Below are 21,893 nucleotides of genomic sequence, written 5' to 3'. Positions count from 1 at the left end.
AGGTTTCTTTTAAAGTATTCTTCAAATTAAGTTTTTGAGTTTTCACTAAACGTGCCTCTTCCATTCACTCTCATCTACCCATGATTATCTTAAAGAAGTTTAATCTGACATCTCTTGAGAGCTTGGGCCAGTCGCGGAAGGGCATTGTCCCCAGTCTGGGAAGTCTCCAATGTATGTGTTCTTCATTTTCAACTTTGAGCCTGGGACCCAGGACCTCCCATCCCTCTCCACTCTTAACACCCTGGGTTTTCTTCTCCTTCTTCCCTCCATGATGGGAGGAGGTCAGGAAGAGGGAAGACAAACCTTCAAACCTACTCCTGTCTTCCAGCATTTCCGCCCATATTCTGATATGAAGGTCAAATGTGATGTCTCTTAAAAAAGCACCTGGAGGCTGGGCATGGTGGGTCATGGCTGTAACCCTGGCACTTTGGGAGGTCAAGGTGGGTGGATCACCTGAGGTCAGGAGTTCAAGACCAGCCTGGCCAACACGGTGAAACCCCATCTCTACTAAAAATGCAAAAATTAGCCAGCCATGGTGGTGCACACCTGTAGTCCCAGCTACTCGGGAGGCTGAGGCAGGAGAATCGCTTGAACCCCAGAGGTGGAGGCTGCAGTGAGCTGAGATGGCACCACTGCACTCCAGCCTCGGTGACAGGGCGAGACTCTGTCTCAGTCAAACAAACAAACAAAGCACCTGGAATGCTTTCTGAGCCAAACCCGTCTTCATCCTTGACTTTTCCTTAGCCTAACCACAGACCTCAACAGAGCCTGGCTTCTGGCCATGGGAACTAGAAAGCAAAAACAAAAACAAAAACACAGACACAAAAGGGCTATCCCTTCTGCCACCACACTGGGCTAAGGAGGGGCCCCAGAGCAGGGCAGAAGTGTTGCTGGCAGCCTATGTTAGAGCTTTGAAAGTATTTTTCTAGATGACAGTTGCATTCTATAATTCATTTATCATTCAACAAATATTTGTTAAAGTCTACTATGTAGGCCAGATACCTTTCCAAATGCTAGAGACATAGCAGTGAACAAACAGACACAAATCCCTGACCTCATGGAGTTTACATTCCAATCGGGAGAGGCAGACAACGACAAACATTAAACAAGTAAAATGTACAGTATGTCAGATGGTAATATATGCTATAGGACAAAAAGTAAGCAGGTTGTGGGGAAGATAAAGCAGGAATGTGGGAAGCAGAAGGTGGTTTGAGAGCGGGAGCATGGCGTTCGATAGGGTGGTCAGGGAAGTCCCCGCTGAGAAGGTGAAAAAGATCCGCAGAAAGTGAGAGAGAAAACCATGTATTTCAGGTAGTGGGGAGAGTGGTGGAAGCTAAGGTTGGAGAGGCAACAATGGGAGTGGGGACAGATGTATTGGGACTTGTAAGATATGCTGAAGACTTCTGAATGAGGCAGAGAGCTACAAGGGGGCTGTGGATAGAGGAGAGGAGTAACCTGAGTTATCCTTTATATTCTATTCTAGCTTCTGCATTTAAAATAGTCTGTAGTGTGGAAGGGGTGGAAGCAAAGAGAATGATGGTGGCTTGCAATAGGGCAGTATTTCTCCATCTTTTTTTTTTAAATTACTGACCCCTACGGAGCCTCTTTAGACTTTTTGCTCCTAATTGCCTTCGCCTCTGCCTTATCTTGCTCCATGCCATTTTAATGCCTCAGGCATTAATTATTAAGTGAATCCAATTATATACTACATGCATATCTGCACTTTCTGCACAAAAGGAGTAAAATGTATTCATGTTCCCTCCAAGAACTAATTTGTACCCATTTGGGGGCAATATCTTCTCTGTTGAGATACACGGATGAGGGTGGTAATACGAGGGTATGACACCTGTTTACTTGCCTTTCTTTCCTAAGAGTTTGCAATTATAAAAATTAAGTACCCTGGAAGAAATTCTATATCTATGGCTTTATCATTCAGGACATGGCCATAGAAACATGAAAGTGTCTAGCTAGCCACTTTTATTTTTGTCTTCAAACAAATTTTTTATTATGTAATAAAGGAGAGTAAAAAATACAGAATTATAAAAAAAAAAAAAGAAAGTGTCTAGCTAGTCTTTTTTTTTTTTTTTGTCAAAAGGCACTTTTTTTTAAAAGCCTTAATGACAGCTCTAGTTTCATTCTTTTACACTGAAAAGCCTGAGATAGCATTAAGTTTTTGTCATGTGTAAACCACAATGGTGAGAGTTCAAAGAAAGGAGTCCTAAGAGATGTGAAATATCTCAAAAAAGAAATGATTCCAAATGATGTTTGGAAAACGTGTTCTCTGTGAAATATGCACATGCACGTGTATGTGTGGGGGGTGGGTGGGTGTGTGTCTTGCATTTTCTCTGGGAATTAATGCACCACATTTAGTTAGAAAGCTCTATATATGCAAATTAATATCTCTGAGGATCATTAAAACACAATGGTTGCTGGGTTTTATGGTTTTATTCTACTTTAATTTTTAAGTAACTTGGGGCTTTCTAGCAAAAAAGCTGTTTATCTTTTGTTGTTGTTGTTTTGTTTTTTGAGACAGGGTCTCGCTCTGTCACCTAGGCTGGAGTGCAGTGGTGCAATCACAACCCACTGCACCTCAACCTCCTGAGCTCCAGAGATCCTCCCACCTCAGCTTCCCGAGGAGCTGGGACTATAGGCATGACCAACCACACTCAGCTAATTTTGTATTTTTCGTAGAAATGAATTTTGTCATGCTGCCTAGGCTGGTATCAAACTCCTGGACTTGAACAATCCACCTTCCTCAGCCTCTCAAAATTCTGGGATTACAGGTGTGAGCCACTTGTGTCTGGCCATATCATTTTTTTTTTTAAACAAACCTAATGAGTTTCAGCATCTTTACTGCTGAAAGTTGGAATTAATATTATGCTGTTGACAGGTAGTAGAAGACGAGATGTGATTAAGAGCATTGTCAAGATACCTCACCTGGATTTACTAATAACAGCTACTCAGAAAGGATTAATAACAGTTTTTAATAACCAGGTAATTTCTTTTTCTTTTTCTAACTGAAGGATTCATTTTACAATAACCAGGTAATTTAAAAGCTTGGATTTCTTTCTCCCTCCCTCTTTCCCTCCCTCCCTCCCTCCTTCTCTTCCTTCCTTCTTTCCTTCCTTCCTTCCTTTTCTTCCTTCCTTCTTTCCTTCCTTCCTCTCTCCCTCCTCCCTTCTTTCCTTCCTCCCTCCCTTTCTTCCTTCCTTCCTCCCTCCCTCCTTCCTTTTCACGCTTCCTCCTTCCCTTCCTCCTTCCTTCTTTCCTCTCTTCCTTCCTCCCTCCCTTCTTCCTTCTTTCCCCCCTCCCTTCTTCCTTCCTTCCTTCCTCCCTCCCTCCCTCCCTCTCTTCCTTCCCTCCTCCCTTCCTTTTCTCTCTTTTGGTTTGTCTCCGCATTATATATATGTATCAGGTACAGCAGAAACCATAAATTGTATTTTAGAGTTATTCCAAAAAAACAAACCCAAATATTTAGTAATGAGGAGGCTGCTGTGCCCTGTGGCAATTCTTTGGAACTGGTGACTGCATTTGGCATTGTTCCTCAGGGTGTCATATCGAACCATGTGGTTGATACCACGTGGCATCAACACAATTAAAAGATGCTCCTGGATAATGTCTCAGTTAAAATCAGAAACACTCACGAGCCAAGTGATTAATAAAAGGTCCCATCAGCAACTTTGGACTTGAAATAAAAATGAATTGCTCAAATTCCAGCCCCGCTGTTTTGCTAATTATGTCATTAAGTAGGGAGCTTAGCGAATCACTTACATCTTTCACATCTCTTTTTTTTACATCTGTAGAATGAGGACAATAAAACCTGTCCTCCCTCAAAGAACTGTAGAGAAGGTCAAATGAGAGAATGGGTGTAGAAACACTTTATGAACAATAAATCCCCACATGAATGTAAGGCTTTGCTATTATCAATGTCATTTCTAAATTTGTAAGTTTTGGACTTTCACTTTAATGTAATATGTTACAATATACCCTACATAATATTTTGCTATGAAAATAAAAGGTAAATCTTTGGTATTATTTTAAAAATCCTAATGATTAGTTCATTTCCAAATAGAAACAAGCTTTATGCAAGTAAAATATCTTTGAAATAATCACTATGTGATTAAAACTTTTCACAGAATTTTCAGTTCTTCAGTAATCTCCAGTTCAGGGAATCTTTCTGAAGTTGAAGTCACAGACAGCCAGATTCTGTCAGAGGTGGGGGCTGTGTGGGCCCTGGAGGTGGTGCAGTGAGGGATGCAGAGTGTGGGCGTGGAGTCTGGGCTCCAGCCTCGCACTAACACTCAGAGCTGTGTGTGTTATTTAATATCTGCATGCCCTGGTTCCTCATCCAAAATCATAGACCTTCCTTCTTGCTGTTTGAGTTAATACTAATGAAGTGCTAGCATCATTAGAGTTCCTCAGTACATGTTGGCAGTTGCTATAATAAACAAATAATGTGAAAACAAAAATGAATTTGCCTCATTTAAATATGAAAACCTTCTCGATCTTTTTCTCTTGGTGCATTATTTACCTTCTCTTTTGTTACCTCAGAAATAGAACTAAGATGGTATCTAAAAAATAATAGGAGAAGGAAAATAATTATGTGCATACCAAAATATTCAGAATGACATGAAATAAGTCAGGTGACATTATCACATTTCCAGAGATGCTTTACAAACATGCACATACACACAAAAGCTTATAGATGGGTACGTGTATACTCACAAATGTGCAAACACATATGTTTTTTATAAGATAATGTAACTGGAGAAAAAGATGGCTAAGAAATTAATGGTTTTGTTTTGTTTTTGTTTTTTGTAGAAACAGGGTCTTGCTGTGTTGTCCAGGCTAGTCTCGAACTTGTGGTCTCAAGCCATCCTCCCACCTCATGGCCTCCTAAATTCCTGGGATTATGGGAGTGAGCCATGTCCAGCCCAAAATTAATTATTTTGAGATTTGATACAGCAGGAATAAATATTGTTTTGATTGTTGCAAGCCTTACAAATATGACATATCATGTGAGAAAAGTTAAGCTGAAAGTGTAGGTCACAGGAGTGATTTATTAAAAGGTAGCCATTAACAACTCCAAATATCTTGGATTAATTCATAATTTAGGCTCTATCTGAAATACAATAAATATAGTTCAGGATTTTCTTGATGATATAAACATTAAATGTTATTAATAAAAATTCAAAATATATCTATAAGGATTATGAAACTTTTAAAGCAGCTGAGAGGACTTTAAATAGGTGACTTCCACTAAAGGTATATATAGAGAAAGAGAAGCAGAAACTGCAGGTGTTCTGTTCTGCTACTCACCGGTTTTCTCACAGCTATGTATTTTTCCCATCTAGAAGTCAGTCCCAGGTTAGAAAAGCCTTTTTGAACTCTTCAGATGAAAGACAGCCTGTGGGTAGCCATGACTAACAGCTTTAGTGATCTCTCTGATCTACTTTCTCTGTTTCACATCATCCGTTTCTTCTGGGCCACTGTTTCCTAGATATTTCTCAAGGCCATCTGAGCATGTAAAAGAAACAAGGTCATTGAAATACTTCAACTACTTGCCTTCATCTTGGGAGCAATTTCCATGCCACAAGAGTAGGAAAGGCTGCTCATGTATACACTAGCTCTCTGCATGGGATAAATCTGTGGTTCTTAACTGGTGTAGTACCCAGTGCATATATATTCACTCAACAGGTGCTTATTGAATAAAGAGGAGGCCCACTGGGTAAAATGTTCTTTTAAGTCTCAACTTGGACAGATAACTTTAAATGAAAAATGGTAGTTTTTCTCAATCACTCTATTTAGTAACTACTCTTGCCGTTGCTGTTAGATTATTTTGCATTCCTATTTTTTGGCATCAAATGTTGCTCCAAACAACTAAAAAAAAAAAAAAGAGATGTAGTTTGCATAAAGAAGGAAGAAAATGATTAGTGAAGTGTAAGACTCTTAACAGCACAGTCACCAGGTTTAACAATGAGCCACAAAGGTATAAGCCTTGCTCACAGCAAACGGTTTGCATTATTCCACAGAGCTAGCTGTTTCAGGAGAAGGAGAAACAGGGAGGAGACTTACAGAGCGTAGAATGACAACTGAGATTAAACCAAGAAGATTCTGTGTTGTTTTAGAGTCAGCATTTTCATCTTTAATTGTAGTGTCAACTAGATTTCATTACTCTCTTCCTTTTTCATAGATGAGAGTTCAGACCAGCACCAATGTTACAGTAAGTACACTTTAAAAATTCCTAATGAAGTCAAGGTTAGGGCTATGGTGATGGTTCCTTTACAATTAATTAAAATCTCAATGAAGTAATGAATAGACTCTGGATATATATTTCATATATTATAAATTTGTGTTTACTGACTAGGATCAAAACTAAGTCTTGAGCAACAGCAAAGAGGACCCAGGTCTTGCTTTCTGGAGTTAAACTGACTGCAGAGAATTGCTTGGAAACTGGTCACTCCTTGGAAGCTTCAATTTAAAAGCTTCTCAGTTTTTCTGAGCATCTGTTATTGGAGAATGTAAAGAATGGATACAACCCAAGTTGTAAGAACAAGGAGGTAGCCCATGAAAATAATTAGAAAATATTTTTATTTTAAAGTTGAATACAACATTAAAAGTTTGAGTACAATTTTGTAATTTATTTAGTCCACATCACTAATCGGAATAGTAATTGTAGCAGATGTTGTAAAGCTATAGTGACTTGCTTGCAGAATCTCATTATGGATTTACGAGAGCTGGGAGAATGCTTGACTTTTTCATTGCTTGCACGCACTGAATACCCTGCACTACAAAGGAGGCTGCCATGCTTCCTGGCAAAGGAGTCTGGATTCTCTGTAAACTTCTGAACCTCCATTTTTTTTTTATTATACTTTATGTTCTAGGGTACATGTGCACAATGTGTAGGTTTGTTACATATGTATACATGTGCCATGTTGGTGTGCTGCACCCATTAACTCGTCATTTACATTAGGTATATCTCCTAATGCTATCCTTCCCCCCTCCCCCCACCCCACGACAGGCCCCAGTGTGTGATGTTCCCCTTCCTGTGTCCAAGTGTTCTCATTGTTGAACCTCCATTTCCTAAACTGGGGGGGGGGGGGGGGGGAGCCAACCCTGGAATTTCTAACAGGTTTTACAGAATGTTGGAGGCCATGCCTGAAATGCATGTAGCACTCATAAATGGAAGCTTCTGTTTCTGTTAAGGAGTGTGTTGTTGATATTACAGATCCTAGCCATGCCAGCTTGGTGTCTTTAGGTAGGATACAAGAAATTCTCCTTGGTCTCCACTTATCATGGACCAGGTAATTACCAAGGTCTTTGTTTTCTAGCATGGGGACAGGGCTGGAGAGCTCGCTTAATCAGCGCCCTAAATCTAGTCTCCTAGTGCCCATGTGAGGAAACGGCCTCACAGCAGTGAATAGTGCACAAAGATGCTCCACGAACTGCTGTGTGCTTCCAGGGAGCAATCCTATCGCTAACTGAATCATTCTCCAGCTGACAGTACTGAGACACTCAGGGTAAGGGTGAAAGGGGAAAAGATGGGAGCCTGTATCCAAGATGCTCAGACAGGATGTACTGCAAGGCTTCTCTGTAATAAGGCAGCAAAATGGGGCTTTTAGTGTGACTAACCTGCCCTTTGTTAACCATCACCAGGTCATAGAAGGAAATGCATTATATCCCCCACTTCTCTGCTTTTCTATCAGGACACCTCCTGGATTACAGGCTGTGATTACCTCTTGCAGCTGAAACGAATCGTAGCCACAACAGAAAGGACCATTATTGTCTGGGATTATAAAGCTCAAGGGAGCAGCCAGGTATTGTGCCAAGAGAAATACTCAAAGAAATGAGATTGTCTTTTCAGTAGTGGTACAGCATGAGCAGTCCACTTTCTCTATCGAACATCAGTTTCTTCATCTATAAAATGAGAGGATTTAAGTAAGTAGTCTCTTAGATCAAGTTCAGCACGTATATTCTGTAATTAAAAGGGACTATTCTTTCCATTTAGTGTATATTTAGTTCAGTGGGGGTTGGGTTGTTTTTGAGTGAGGGAGTAATTCCTTTCTTCTTTTATGCCCTTCTCTGAATCCATGTATTATCTTTCTTTGGGTATACTCATGTTATCAAGTTCAAATCTTTTCTCCCAAGTCCAGCTTCATTAGGTGAGAAAATTACTAAAATCAAATGTCTAAGTCTGGCAAAAACATCTAATGAGGCAGCCCTTCAGTGGCTGAGATGTTACCGCTTAACCAATCTATCATATTTATTGAGCATTTGCAGACATTTAGAAGCAAGGATTATGTTCTCTGCACTCAAACAAAACTCAGTCTTGAAGTTCCTCATGAATAAACATAATATATAATATGATGATACAGCAAATTATATGGTGCAACGGGGACTCAGGGAGGGTGAGATCACTGAGCACCAAGGTTATTTAAAAATGTCTTCAGGAAGCAGACTGACTTTGAAGGACATGGATGATTAAGAAATAAATTAACCTTCCTTCGTGCCTTGCTTGTTCCTAGCCTTGGTAAAAAACTAACTTTCTTTTGCTATTTGTTCACAATGTTGTAACCAACTAGTGATGCCAGAATAATTTTAAAGATGGCAGCTTCTTGGTCAATGTACGTTATTATGTGCTGTGTTATAGACCAGGTTTATTAATTTCCAAACCCCTAAACTCCAAGATCCTGAACTTTGATCATAACCTCTTCTCCTAATGCTGTTCTGTTTCCACTCTTGCTTTTCAATCCCATAGAAGCCTCTAGTTCCTTGAAAACATCATGTTCCAGTCTTCACCCCCTCTCAACTCTTCTCTTCTTCCCTTCTTGTCTGCACCCTCTGGGGGTATCATCTGAGCTGGTCAGCGTCACCCTTCATTCTCTTCAATATTTGTCCTTCAACCTGGAGAGATGCCCTAGCCCTTCTCTGCTCCTTTACAGTGGCTAAGCACTGATGCAAAATAACCAAACAGTGCTATTTGGCACAATTACAAACTTGAGGTCTGCAGACTCGGCTGGGCTCTCAGTGGCTTCCATCAATCTCTTTCTGGCCCTAACCAACTCACTGGCCCATTTCTTGTAAGTCATCCACAATTTCAATATTCTTCTCAGGCTTCTCCCTCTAGTATAAGGACTTGTTCTCTATTTTCCTGCAAAAAACTGAGTCTACTATCAGACTTGTCCTCTTTCAAATTCCAGTGCTTTCACCTACAGATTTAACTGGAAACCACACCCTTACTTTCGTCCTCTCTCTGAAGGCAAAATATCCTTGCATTTGACACTCCCTCCCCTCCTGTCTCGGCCACGACAAGGCTCTACAGCCTCCTCTCTCTCTCTTTCTTTAAAAATTGTTTAAACTTTTTTATTTCCATAGGTTTGGGGGTCACAGGTGGTATCTGGTTACGTGAGTAAGCTCTTTAGTGGTGATTTGTGAGATTTTGGTGTACCCATCTCCCAAACAGTGTGTACTGAACCCAATTTGTAGTCTTTTATCCCTTACCCCCTTCCCACCCTTTTCCCCGGGGTCCCCAAAGTCCATTGTGTCATGTTTACGCCTTTGCATCCTCATAGCTTAGCTCCCTCTTATGAGTGAGAATATATGATGTTTGGTTTTCCACTCCTGAGTTACTTCACTTACAGTAATAGTCTCCAATTCCATCCAGGTTGCTGTGAATGCCATTAATTCATCCATTTTTATGGCTAAGTAGTATTCCATTGTGTATACATATATACCACAGTTTCTTTATCCACTCGTTGACTGATGGGCATTTCGGTTGGTTTCACATTTTTGCAGTTGCAAATTGTGCTGCTAGAAACATGAGTGAGCAAGTAGCTTTTACATATAAGGACTTCTTTTCCTCTGAGTAGATATCCAGTAGTGGGACTGCTGGATCCAATGGTAGTTCTACTTTTAGTTCTTTAAGGAATCTCCACACTGTTTTCCACAGTGGTTGTGGAACTAGTTTACATTCCCACCAGCAGCGTAGAAGTGTTCCCTTTTCACTGCATCCACGCCAACATCTATTATTTTTTGAGTTTTTTATTACAGCCATTCTTTCAGGAGTAAGATGGTATCATATTGTGGTTTTGATTTGCATTTTCCTGATCATTAATGATGCTGTGCATTTTTTTCCATATTTTTGTTGGCCATTTGTATATCTTCTTTTGAGAACTGTCTATTCATGTCCTTAGCCCACTTTTTGATGGGATTGTTTGTTTTTTCTTGCTAATTTGTTTTAATTCCTTGTAGATTCTGGATATTAGTCCTTTGTCAGATGTATAGATTGTGAAGATTTTCTCCCACTCTGTGGGTTGTCTGTTTACTCTGCTGGCTTCTTTTTGCCGTGCGAAAAGAAGTTTAATTAAGTCCCAGCTATTTATCTTTCTTTTTATTGCATTTGCTCTTGGATTCTTGGTCATGAAATCCTTGCCTAAGCCAATGTCTAGAAAGGTTTTTCCAATGTTATCTTCTAGAATTTTTATAGTTTCAGGTCTTAGATTTAAGTCCTTGATCCATCTTGAGTTGATTTTTGTATAAGATGAGGGATGAGGATCCAGTTTCATTCTCCTACGTGTGACTTGCCAATTATCCCAGCACCATTTGTTGAATAGGGTGTCCTTTTCCCACTTAATGTTTTTGTTTGCTTTGTTGAAGATAAGTTGGCTGTAAGTATTTGGGTTTATTTCTGGGTTCTCTATTCTGTTCCATTGGTCTATGTGCCTATTTTTACACCAGCACCATGCTATTTTGGTGACTATGGCCTTATAGTATAGTTTGAAAAGAGATAGTGTGATGCCTCCAGATTTGTTCTTTTTGCTTAGTTTTGCTTTGGCTATGCAGGCTCTTTTTTGGCTCCATATGAATTTTAGGAATTTTTTTTCTAGTTTGGTGAAGAATGATTTCACTCTCCTGCTGGACTCCTTCCTCTTAACCTCCTCTAATCTTCCTCTCAACCAATTCAGGTCCCAGATCAAATATCACTTTCTTTGGCCATGGGACCTGTTGTGGCCTTTTCAGTCACTGTGTATCAGAGCACTGTGATTTGTTTCCTTAAATGCACTTCTACCAGAATGGTAGCTCTACAAAGTCAGAAACTGTCCTGTTCACCATTGCACAGTCGTGCTGCAGTAGTTCTTGGCACACAGAAGGAAATACATAGATAAATGTTTGTTGACTGAACAAATTTATAGAGACTGAATCACGGAAGAGCAATAGCTTTATAGCTTAGTGGCCCCATTCAATAGTACAAAATCAGCTTGACACATGCTAAATATTTCTGAATGAACTTGGATGGTAGGATAATTTTTCTTCTGGTGACTGCTTGGGAGTTTGATATTTGATTTTCCTGTTTGCCACCCAGTTTTATGTCAATATCTGGTAACACCTGAATCTTGTTATGCTTACTTTAATATTTTCTTATAAATCCAAAAAAGGGTCATTTACAGTCACGCCTCAGAAAAATCTCATTACTTATTGGCCCAGGGATAGGCACTCTACTCCTTTCTCCACAAAATACCCAAAATAAGAGCGAGTGTTCTATAACTTTTATTTGGTTAACTGTTTTTTTCCCTCTCTCAAATGATCTTATATGATAGGAGTATCTACAATAAAAAACATTGGAAAGTGAAATTTTTGTCAAATAATACGGGAGATATTTATTGAATAGAGCAAAGTAATAATTCATTAAAGTCATTTTTCTGTTTCTAGGAAAATTATTTTGTCATCAAGCCAATGGATCACTGCCTCCTGTGTGTGTGTGTGGTGCCTTTGCCTGACCATCTCTGCCAAGATGACATCCTCTTGGGGGATAATGGGGGTTTTGTGAACAGATTCACAGTCAACAGTGATGACTTTGGAATGAAGCAGGCAAGATCCAAAAGAAAATTACAAAATCAGGTCTTAGACTCAAAGAACTTTAAAAGGTAAGGATATCATATGGCTAATTTAATTATTTTAATAATTATAGTCTTTTGTAAGTAAGCTTTATGGTGAAAAGTGAAAAATGAGATTTAAATTATAGAAAATAAGAAATTAAGAAAAATTAAAGTAATATAAAAAATTAATTATAGTCATTGTTCATATATACACACACACATGCACACACACACAGTGAAATGCTTCTGGCCCCAAGAAGCTGTCAGCGTAATAGCTCCTAATTTAAGTGCTATTGACAACTAAAACTTGCAGGTACTTGAGTAGATTGAAAAGTTAAATGAAAAAGTTAAATAATGAAAAAAACTACAAAAATATATGTGACTAGTTACTAGCACTTGAATATGGGAAACATTCTAAAAATAAAAGCAATGGATATAGAATTCAAAGAAAAAGTGTCATAGATTTGACTATATACAAAATAAAACCTCTGGACATCAAAAGATAGTATTTTAAAAGCAAACTGGAATAAACATTTGTGACAAATATGACAGACAACGGGTTGATATTTGTATTGGGTCATAGAGTTCAATGAAAAGATATAATCCTCCAAGAGAAAAATGAGCAAAGGTCATGAACATGTAACTCACAAACGTGTACACAGTACAAATGGTCAATAAACATTTCAAAGTGATCAACATAAAAAAATGCTAACAATAGTTATCCCCAACTGATAATTATTGTCTTCCTTATAACGGCAATGTCTTTAAACTTTTTGAGAAAGGTACATATTACTTTTATTAGCTGAAAACCCTAAATTTTATGTTAAATGGTCTTCCTTATTTATCAAAGAAGTGCAACTTAAAATCAGATACAATTTTTCACTTATAAAATCAGAAATGATTAAAAATGGGGAAGATGCTGTGACCCGGGTGTTCTCACACTGTTGGTGGTAAAAGTATGAATTGGATCCACCTTTCCGGAAAGAATCTGGGAAGCTGCATCAAGTGCCTTCATAACCATTTATACACTGGGACCTAGTATCCGTATCTTCAAAAATCTTAAGTATGGTTATCATAGCTTCCCCCTTCCCTCCCCTCCCCTCCCCTCCCCTTCCCTCCCCTCCCCTCTCTTTCCTTTCCTTTTTTGATAGAGTCTCACTCTGTTGCCGAGGCTGGAGGGCAGTGGCGCAGTCTCAGCTCACTGCAACCTCTGCCTCCCGGGTTCAAGCGATTCTCCTGCCTCAGCCTCCTCAGTAACTGATTACAGGTACATGCCACCACACCCGGCTAATTTTTGTATTTTTAGTAGCAACGGGGTTTCACCATATTGGTCAGGCTGGTCTCAAACTCCTGACCTCGTGATCTGCCCGCCTCGGCCTCCCAAAGTGCTGGGATTACAGGCTTGAGCCACCCACAGCATTATTTCTGATGGTAAATTATCTAGTGTCCAACAAAAGGGGAATGATTAATTTAGATGATTAATCATTTACATAAATAATTCAGATATATAAATATATAATAAAACATAAAAATATATATTTATATATAAAATACATTTTTTGTCTGACACCTAAAATACATTCAGATTTCAAGGATGTTCAGCAAATCATGGTATAACCATATGTCATGTACCCATTTAATTGTTTTGAAAAATATTTAATAGTATGAAAAGGGTTTATGACATAATGTCAAGTAAAAATGATTTATCTTTCAACATATGAATTTGGGGGATAAAAAATTTTAATTAATTTTTATGTATATATGAATCCAGTCTTATAAATGTATATATGGATGTCTATTTCTACTTAGAAAAATATTGAGTATAAACAGACACTTCTCAAAAGAAGATATTTATGCAGCCAACAGACACATGAAGAAATGCTCATCATCACTCGCCATCAGAGAAATGCAAATCAAAATCACAGTGAGATACCATCTCACACCAGTTAGAATGGCAATCATTAAAAAGTCAGGAAACAACAGGTGCTGGAGAGGATGTGGAGAAATAGAAACACTTTTACACTCTTGGTGGGACTGTAAACTAGTTCAACCATTGTGGAAAACAGTGTGGCGATTCCTCAAGGATCTAGAACTAGAAATACCATTTGACCCAGCCATCCCATTACTGGGTATATTTCCAAAGGATTATAAATCATGTTGCTATAAAGACACATGCACACGTATGTTTATTGCAGCACTATTCACAATAGCAAAGACTTGGAATCAACCCAAATGTCTATCAATAATAGACTGGATTAAGAAAATGTGGCACATATACACCATGGAATACTATGCAGCCATAAAAAAGGATGAGTTAGTGTCCTTTGTAGGGACATGGATGCAGCTGGAAACCATCATTCTCAGCAAACCAGTGCAAGAACAGAAAACCAAACACCGCATGTTCTCACTCATAGGTGGAATTGAACAATGAGATCACTTGGGCACAGGAAGGGGAACATGAGACACTGGGGCCTACTGTGGGGTGGGGGGAAGGGAAGAGGGATAGCATTAGGAGATATACCGAATGTAAATGACAAGTTAATGGGTGCAGCACACCAGCATGGCACATGTATACATATGTAACAAACCTGCACGTAGTGCACGTGTACCCTAGAACATAAAGTATAATTTTAAAAAATAAATTAATTAATTAATGAAAAAAAGAAAAATATTGAGTATAAATATCCAAAAGTTTAATAAATGATTTCTATAGGACTTCATAGAGGTGATTTTAAAAATTTTATTTGCTTTCTAAATTTTGTACAATGAATATTTTTTCTTTATAAAGACATTAAAAAATGGATTATACTTTGTTATGTAACCAATACTTATCCCAGAGTTAGAATATGCAATTAAAAGCTCATTACAACTGACACTCCATGGAATTAAGACTAGTCCCATTGCTGGAACCCTAAGAATGATACAATAAAATTAACTGGCTCCATTTTCCATCCTTCACATATAAGCAGTATTACTTAGTCCCAACAGAGAATTAGACCTGATGGAAGGCTTCCCCAATATGTGACGTGCTGCTCTATATACTATTAAGCATTTCATTCTAGTTATGCTAGGCTCTTAGAATAGATGCTGAGACATGAATCTGCTTTTTATTAATATGTGTGCCACCTGTCAGAAAATTCCATGGCTCGTTTTTCAATCCCTGTTTTCATTAGATAGACATGTAAAAAATGAGGTTTAGAAATCTGAGGAAGTTAAGGAATGTGGGTACAGTTAAAGGAATGCTAATTCACGTTAGTTCTTGTGGTTATTATATTTATGTAGATGATTTAATCATGCAGATGATTCAAATCATTCAAGACTGTGGTGTATATATATATAGGCTGAGTGTTGCCGCATTTTCTTACACCAAGAGACCTTCAAACCTCACCAGAATGAAAAGTATTAAGGCCAAAGAGATAATTAAATTCTGGTGCTATCATACAAGTTTTCCTGCAGCTGACATCCATACAATTCATTCTTGTTGAATGGGTGGATGTGGGGGTAGTAAACACTGATATGCAAACCATTATACAAAGTGAAGAAAGAAGTAGCCAGCATCCAGAGTTCAAACATATCTGGCATGAGAACAGAAAGCTCCCTCTCCACTCGGTTTAATGTCATATTGCAGAACGTTCATGCCTTGAGCTATAAACATTTCTATTCCTCAACTAGAATTTAAGCAACTTGGTGACAATACTTTTTACCTTAATCATCTTTGTGTCCTTAGTACCTGGGATGCAACAGGTGTTCAATAAATTTGCATGAGGAGACAAGCCATTAAATAGGTGTAAATATAACACCATGAAGACAAGAATTTTGAGGCAGAGATTTTGTCTGTAACCTTAAGCCTCACATTCAAATATTTTGTGAACTGATGGCCAACACTCTGACAAGGAATATGATCACTATCCCCCACTCAGCTTCACCAGTGAACTGAGATTATACATTTCCCAGTACTTCAGTTTGAAAAGTATTAATGGAAAACATAAATACATTTTCAAATGAATTGACTCAAATAAGATATAAAAGAATATGAAGCATACTGCTCCATTTGGATGATTACAAATTTTCTAGTAAAATAAAATTAATAGTGCCATTATTGAATTGGGATTCTTCTAGATTATTCTTTTAATTCTGAATTCACAGCTCACATTTTGATGAGTCTTTTAAAGTTACTTTTCCATTTTAAGTATGCTTGATTATAAATAAACAGTTAAAAGTGGGCCGGGTGCAATGGCTCACGCCTGTAATCCCAGTACTTTGGGAGGCTGAGGCAGGCAGATCACCTGAGGTCAGGAGTTTGAGACCAGCCTAGCTAACATCATGAAGTCCTGTCTCTACTAAAAATACAAATTTAGCCAGGCCTGGTGGTGCACACCTGTAATCCCAGCTACTTGGAAGGCCGAGGCAAGAGAATTGCTTGAACCCAGGAGGTAGAGGTTGCAGTGAGCTGAGATCACACCACTGCACACTCCAGCCTAGGTGAGAGAGCAAGACTCCGTCTCTAAATAAAGAAATAAATAAAAATAAAAGGTGTTATAATGCATTGGGCTGTATTCTACATTTGGGTTTAGCACAACTCAGTTACAATTCAGTTAAAGTCAAAATAAATTGCTGAATAGAAACTTACATTATACGTTTGTGTGTCTAACATAAATCTCCCCTGCCTTTTCTTAATCCCCAGTGTTAAAAGGAAGCTCCATAATGACTGGGTTATGAAAATTAGATATATTTCAGCCCTAAATTGTTTTGGATCCTGCTCCTTAGACAGTAATCATTCATTAGTTTTGGAATCCTTGAAGAGACTCGAGGATAATTTGTAAGTACAGTAATTTATATACATGAACAGTCTGTGAATTTCAAACTTTTTACAATGATAAAACCATGACAGCTTTGGAACTTTCAAACTGGCTTTAAGAAAAATCAGACATTAACTATTCCATTTGTTTGGGAAGGTTAATTAGATTTCTCAGGAAGAAATTGAAGCCACTTATGCAAATTTGAACATAATGTGTGCTAACATCAACTGTGCTCATTTGTTGTTTATTTCTATCATCTACTGAAATTAATCAATATGAGTGTACCTATAACATATTTCAAAATGTAGTTCTGTTGGTAAAACTTTATAATTTTAAAATCACTCTTACAGGTCGGTTGGCTAACCAAGAGCTTGTGAGTATGATCTGTAGACCAGTCATCATGTTTCATGTGTAATAGACAAGTTGGCATTCTCATAGAAAGGTTCATTTGAATATTGTCTTATTTCCAATCTGGTTAAATATGTGTTAGTAACTAGAAAACAGTTATTGTATCTTAATTTGGGGTTTTAAAATTGCATTGAGATGTATGCTGCAACATGAATAAATATCAAAAACATTAAGCTGAATAACAGAAGCCAGACAAAAAGACTGCATATTGTATGATTCCATTGATATGTAATATCCAAAAAAGGGGCACATTTATAGAGACAGAAAGTACATCAGTGGTTGCCTAGGACTGGTGGTAGAAGCAGGGATCCCAAATGGGCACAAAGGGACTTTCTGGGATGATGAAAATGTTCTCAACTTCTTGTGGTGACTGTTGATCGTTACACAATTCTCTAAATTTACTAAAAATTGAGTTGTACACTTACAATGGGTGAATTTTATGATATGCAAATGTTATGGTACCTACTAGGGTATTACATACCCTAATAAAAATGTCTCAGTAAAGTGCATTGAGACTCCTGGCTGCCTTCCAGTCTGGCACGTAAAGAGCTTGGAAGTTGCCATTCCATCCTAACAAGTAAAAATGTAACAAACTAAAAAAATGAATGATTTTTCTTAGATCCATCAGAGAAGTAAGGTCACAAGGCAGCTTTGTTGCCCCCATATTGGAGAGATAGGGGGCAAACGCTGAGAATCACAACTTACTGGAGCAGAAATTCACAGGCAGGAACCCCTTGAGTAACCAGTATAGGGCAGGAAAACCTAAACTGTAATGGACAAGTGCTCAGCATGGACAATTTTAGAGTTAAAAATTCCAGGGGTGCCCAGTCATAGGGGCCCCTGCGCTTTTGTGAGTTTTACTTCCAGGAGTTCAACAGATTCTTAAAGCATCAGTGAAAAATCCACTCTTGCTTCTGGCAGAGGGGAAAGAAAAGGAACCATGTGAAAATGTGCCAGAACATGTTGTTCTTTCCAAGGCCTGCCCTCAAGAGAAACTATGTTATCAGAGTCTAAGCTATTGGAACTTTGTCTGGGAATAACTCACAGAGGAAGGAAAATATCCACTCTAACTGCCGGTCACACCAAAAGGGAGGGTGAGGAAGACTGAGAAGCACTTGTGAAATTCACAAGCCAGACACACAGGCTCATCAAAAGAATGAGACTTCCTCACAGGATCCACCTTCCCCCACCGCTTACCAACATGTTACTAATGGTCTATTTACAGCAGTTCCCTTTAACCAGTAAATCATGTCCAGCTATCAAGAAAAAAATTACAAGGCATACTAAAAGGCACAAAACAGACTGTCAGAGTGATCAAAAAAAACAAGACCCAACTATATGCTGTCTATGAGAAACACACTTTAAATGTAAAGCCACATATAGGCTAAAAATAGAAAGATACAGAAAGATATACCATACTAAAATGTATCAAAGGAAAGCAGAGGAAGCTATGCTAGTTTTATATAGAACAGATATCAGTGCAAGGAAAATTACCAGGGATAAAGAAAGGCATTACATAATGATAAAGGGGTCAATTCTTAAAGATGCCCTAACAATCCTTAATGTGTATGCACCTAACAACACAACATCAAAATTAATGAGGCAAAAACTAAAACTGCAAGAGACAGACTGAGTTTCAGAATCAGATTCAGACATGGCAGGGAAGTTGGAATTATCAGAATGGGAATGTAAAACAACTATAATTAGCAGGCTAAGGGCTCAGATAAAGCAGGCAGCATACAAGAACAGACAGGCATTATAAACAGAGAGATGAAAATTCTAAAAGAATAAAAAATTCTAATAAAAAACACTGATAGAAATGAGTAATGCCTTTGATGGACTCATTAGTATACTGGACATAGCTGAGGAAATAATTTATAAAAGATTCAAAAACAGAAAGCAAAGAGGAAAAAAACGGAAAAAAAAAAAAAAACCGTAGGCTATCCAAAAACCTGTGGACAACTGTGAAAAGTGTAACATGTGTGTGATGAGAACACCAGCAGAAGAAAGGGAGAAAGGAAGAAAAGGAACATTTGAAGTAATGACTAAGAATATCCACATATTAAAATGAGACACCAAACCCCAGATCCAGCAATATCAGAAAACATCAAGAAGGATAAATGCCAAAAAATAAGTATACCTAGGCATATCATATTCAAACAGCAGAAAAGTAAACATAAAGAAAAAAACTGGCCGGTTGCAGTGGTTCACACCTGTAATCCCAGGACTTTGTGAGGACAAGGCGGGTGAATCACAAGGTCAGGAGTTAGAGAGCAGCCTGACCAAAATGGTAAAACCCCATCTCTACTAAAAATACAAAAATTAGCCGGGCATGGTGGCACGCACCTGTAACCCCAGCTACTCAGGAGGCTGAGGCAGGAGGCGGAGGTTGTAGTGAGCTGAGATCGCACCACTGCACTCCAGCCTGGGCGACGGAGACTGTCTCAAAACAAACAAACAAACAAACAAAAAAACAAAACTTGAAACAAGCCAGAGGGGGAAAAACAAACAAACAACTTGTCGTAGAAAAGCAAAGATATGAATTACTTGTGATTTTTCCTCAGAAATCATAAGCAAGAAGGGCAGAGTGAAATATTTAAAGTGTTAGAAGACCTACCAGCCTAGAATTCTGTATACTGTGAAATTATCCTTTAAAACTGAAGGAGAAATAAAACTTTCTCAGACAAACAGAAATTGAGGAAATATGCTGTCAGTAGACCTGCCTCTCAAGAAAGGTTAAAAGAAGTTCTTCAGAGAGAAAGAAAAGCCGTAAGTCAGAAACTTACATCTATATAAAGAAAAGAACAGCATCAGAGGAAGAAAAAGTAAAGGTAAAATAAAAATTGTTATTTTTGTTATTCTTAACTTTTCTAACAGATAATTTGTTCAAATAATAATGACAATAATGTATTCCATTATATGCACAATATACACATGTATAAACATACATGTATGTATATATGGTATATTTGCTATGTGTAAGCAAAATAAATGACAGCAATAATACAAATAATGGAAGGAATTAGGGTTTTTGTTTATTTTAATATACTTGTCCTGCCTGGGCAGTGCAGTGTTACTTGAAAGTGAACTTGGATTAGCTGTAAATGTATATTGCAAATGATAGGTCAATCACAAAAAATTGTTTTTAAAAATGTGTAACTGATATTCTAAGAAAATAGAGAAAATGAAATCATGTAACTTGTTTATTTTAAAACACAAAAGGCAAAAAAAAGAGTAAAAGACAAAAATAGAAACAAAGAAAGGAGCAATTAATAGAAAACAGTTACAAACATAGTAGATGTTAATCCAACTATGTCAATAATTACTTTAAAAGTCAATGGTCTAAATACACTAGTTAAGAGCAGAGATTGTCAGAGTGGTCACAAAACAAGACCCAACTCTATGTTGTCTATAAGAAACCCACTTTAAATATAATGACACATATAGATTAAAAGTACAGGGATAGGGTAAGATATACCATGCTAACACTTATCAAAAGAAAACAGGAGGCTGGGTGCGGTGGCTCAAGCCTGTAATCCCAGCACTTTGGTAGTCCAAGACGGGCGGGTCATGAGGTCAGGAGATGGAGACCATCCTGGCTAACACGGTGTCTACTAAAAAATACAAAAAACTAGCCAGGCGAGGTGGTGGGCGCCTGTAGTCCCAGCTACTCAGGAGGCTGAGGCAGGAGAACGGCGTAAACCCAGGAGGCGGAGCTTGCAGTGAGCTGAGATCCGGCCACCACACTCCAGCCTGGGTGACAGAGTAAGACTCTGTCTCAAAAAAAAAAAAAAAAAAAAAGAAAAGGAGTTACTATGCTAATTTTAGACAGAATAGACATCGGTGCAAGGAAAGTTATCAGGGATAAAGAGGGACATTATATAAAGACAAAGGACCCAATTTCTTCAAGAAGCCATAACAATCCTTAATGTGTATGCTACTTAACAACAAAGCATCAAAATTAATGAGACAAAAACTTATAAAACTGCAAGGAGAAATACATAAATCCACGATGTAGTTAGAGACTCCAACACCCCTCTATCAGACCCAGCAAGGAGAAAATCAGTTAAGGACAGTTGAACTCAGCAGCACTATCACTCAACTGGATATAACTAACATCTGTAGGCTACTTTATCCAAAAGCAGCAGAATACACATTATTCTCAAGCTCATATAAAATATTCTCCAGGATAGATCGCATTCTTGGCCATAAAACACACCTTAACAAATGTAAGAGAATAGAAATCACACAATATATGTTCTCAGACCACAAAGAAATTAAACTAGAAATCAGTAACAGAAAGATAACTGGAAAATCCCAGTAGGTGTGAAGATTAAACAACACACTTCTAAGTAACATGTGGGTCTCTTGAAGTAAGAGAAATTAAAACCTGTTTTACAGTCTTTTTCAGAGGATGGAAACAGAGGTAATACTTTCTAACTCTATTTTATTAGTTATTATTATTACTGTTTAGAGACAGGGCCTCACTCTGTTGCCCAGGCTGGAGCGTGATCATGTGATCATAGCTCTCTGCAGCCTTGAATTCCTAGGCTCAAGTGACCCTAGAGACAAAAACTGATAACTGATAAACGGCCCTAGTTTCCCAACTAGCCAGTATTGTAGCCATATGTCACCATGCTCAGCTAAATGAGATCTTACCATGTTATGCATGCTGGTCTCAAACTCCTGGCTTCAAGAGATCCTTTCACCTCAGCCTCCAAGGTATGGAATTACAGGAGGGAGCCACCATGCCTGGCCTATTATTATTATTATTATTATTATTATTATTATTATTATTATTATTATTATT

At 38.1% G+C, this 21,893-nt stretch overlaps 1 protein-coding gene across 2 annotated transcripts in view; it reads left to right on the top strand.

Annotated features, from left to right (window-relative positions):
• WDR64 (WD repeat domain 64) overlaps positions 1-21,893 on the top strand; it is a 153,027-nt gene that overhangs the window by 17,990 nt on the left and 113,144 nt on the right. Inside the window, exons 4-8 of one of the 2 annotated variants that reach the window (XM_031935422.1) lie at positions 2,891-2,994; positions 6,194-6,223; positions 7,707-7,817; positions 11,710-11,924; positions 16,561-16,695. In XM_031935422.1, coding sequence (XP_031791282.1) covers positions 2,891-2,994; positions 6,194-6,223; positions 7,707-7,817; positions 11,710-11,924; positions 16,561-16,695 — 595 coding nt within the window. The remainder of the gene's footprint in view (positions 1-2,890; positions 2,995-6,193; positions 6,224-7,706; positions 7,818-11,709; positions 11,925-16,560; positions 16,696-21,893) is intronic. The other variant, XM_023216182.2, reaches the window with a different exon arrangement.

The sequence above is a fragment of the Piliocolobus tephrosceles genome, chromosome 1, assembly GCF_002776525.5.
Source record: "Piliocolobus tephrosceles isolate RC106 chromosome 1, ASM277652v3, whole genome shotgun sequence".
In the NCBI taxonomy this organism is placed as follows: domain Eukaryota; kingdom Metazoa; phylum Chordata; class Mammalia; order Primates; family Cercopithecidae; genus Piliocolobus; species Piliocolobus tephrosceles.
The sequence above is the reverse complement of the archived record's forward strand: the minus strand, read 5'-3'. Positions and strand labels throughout refer to the sequence as shown.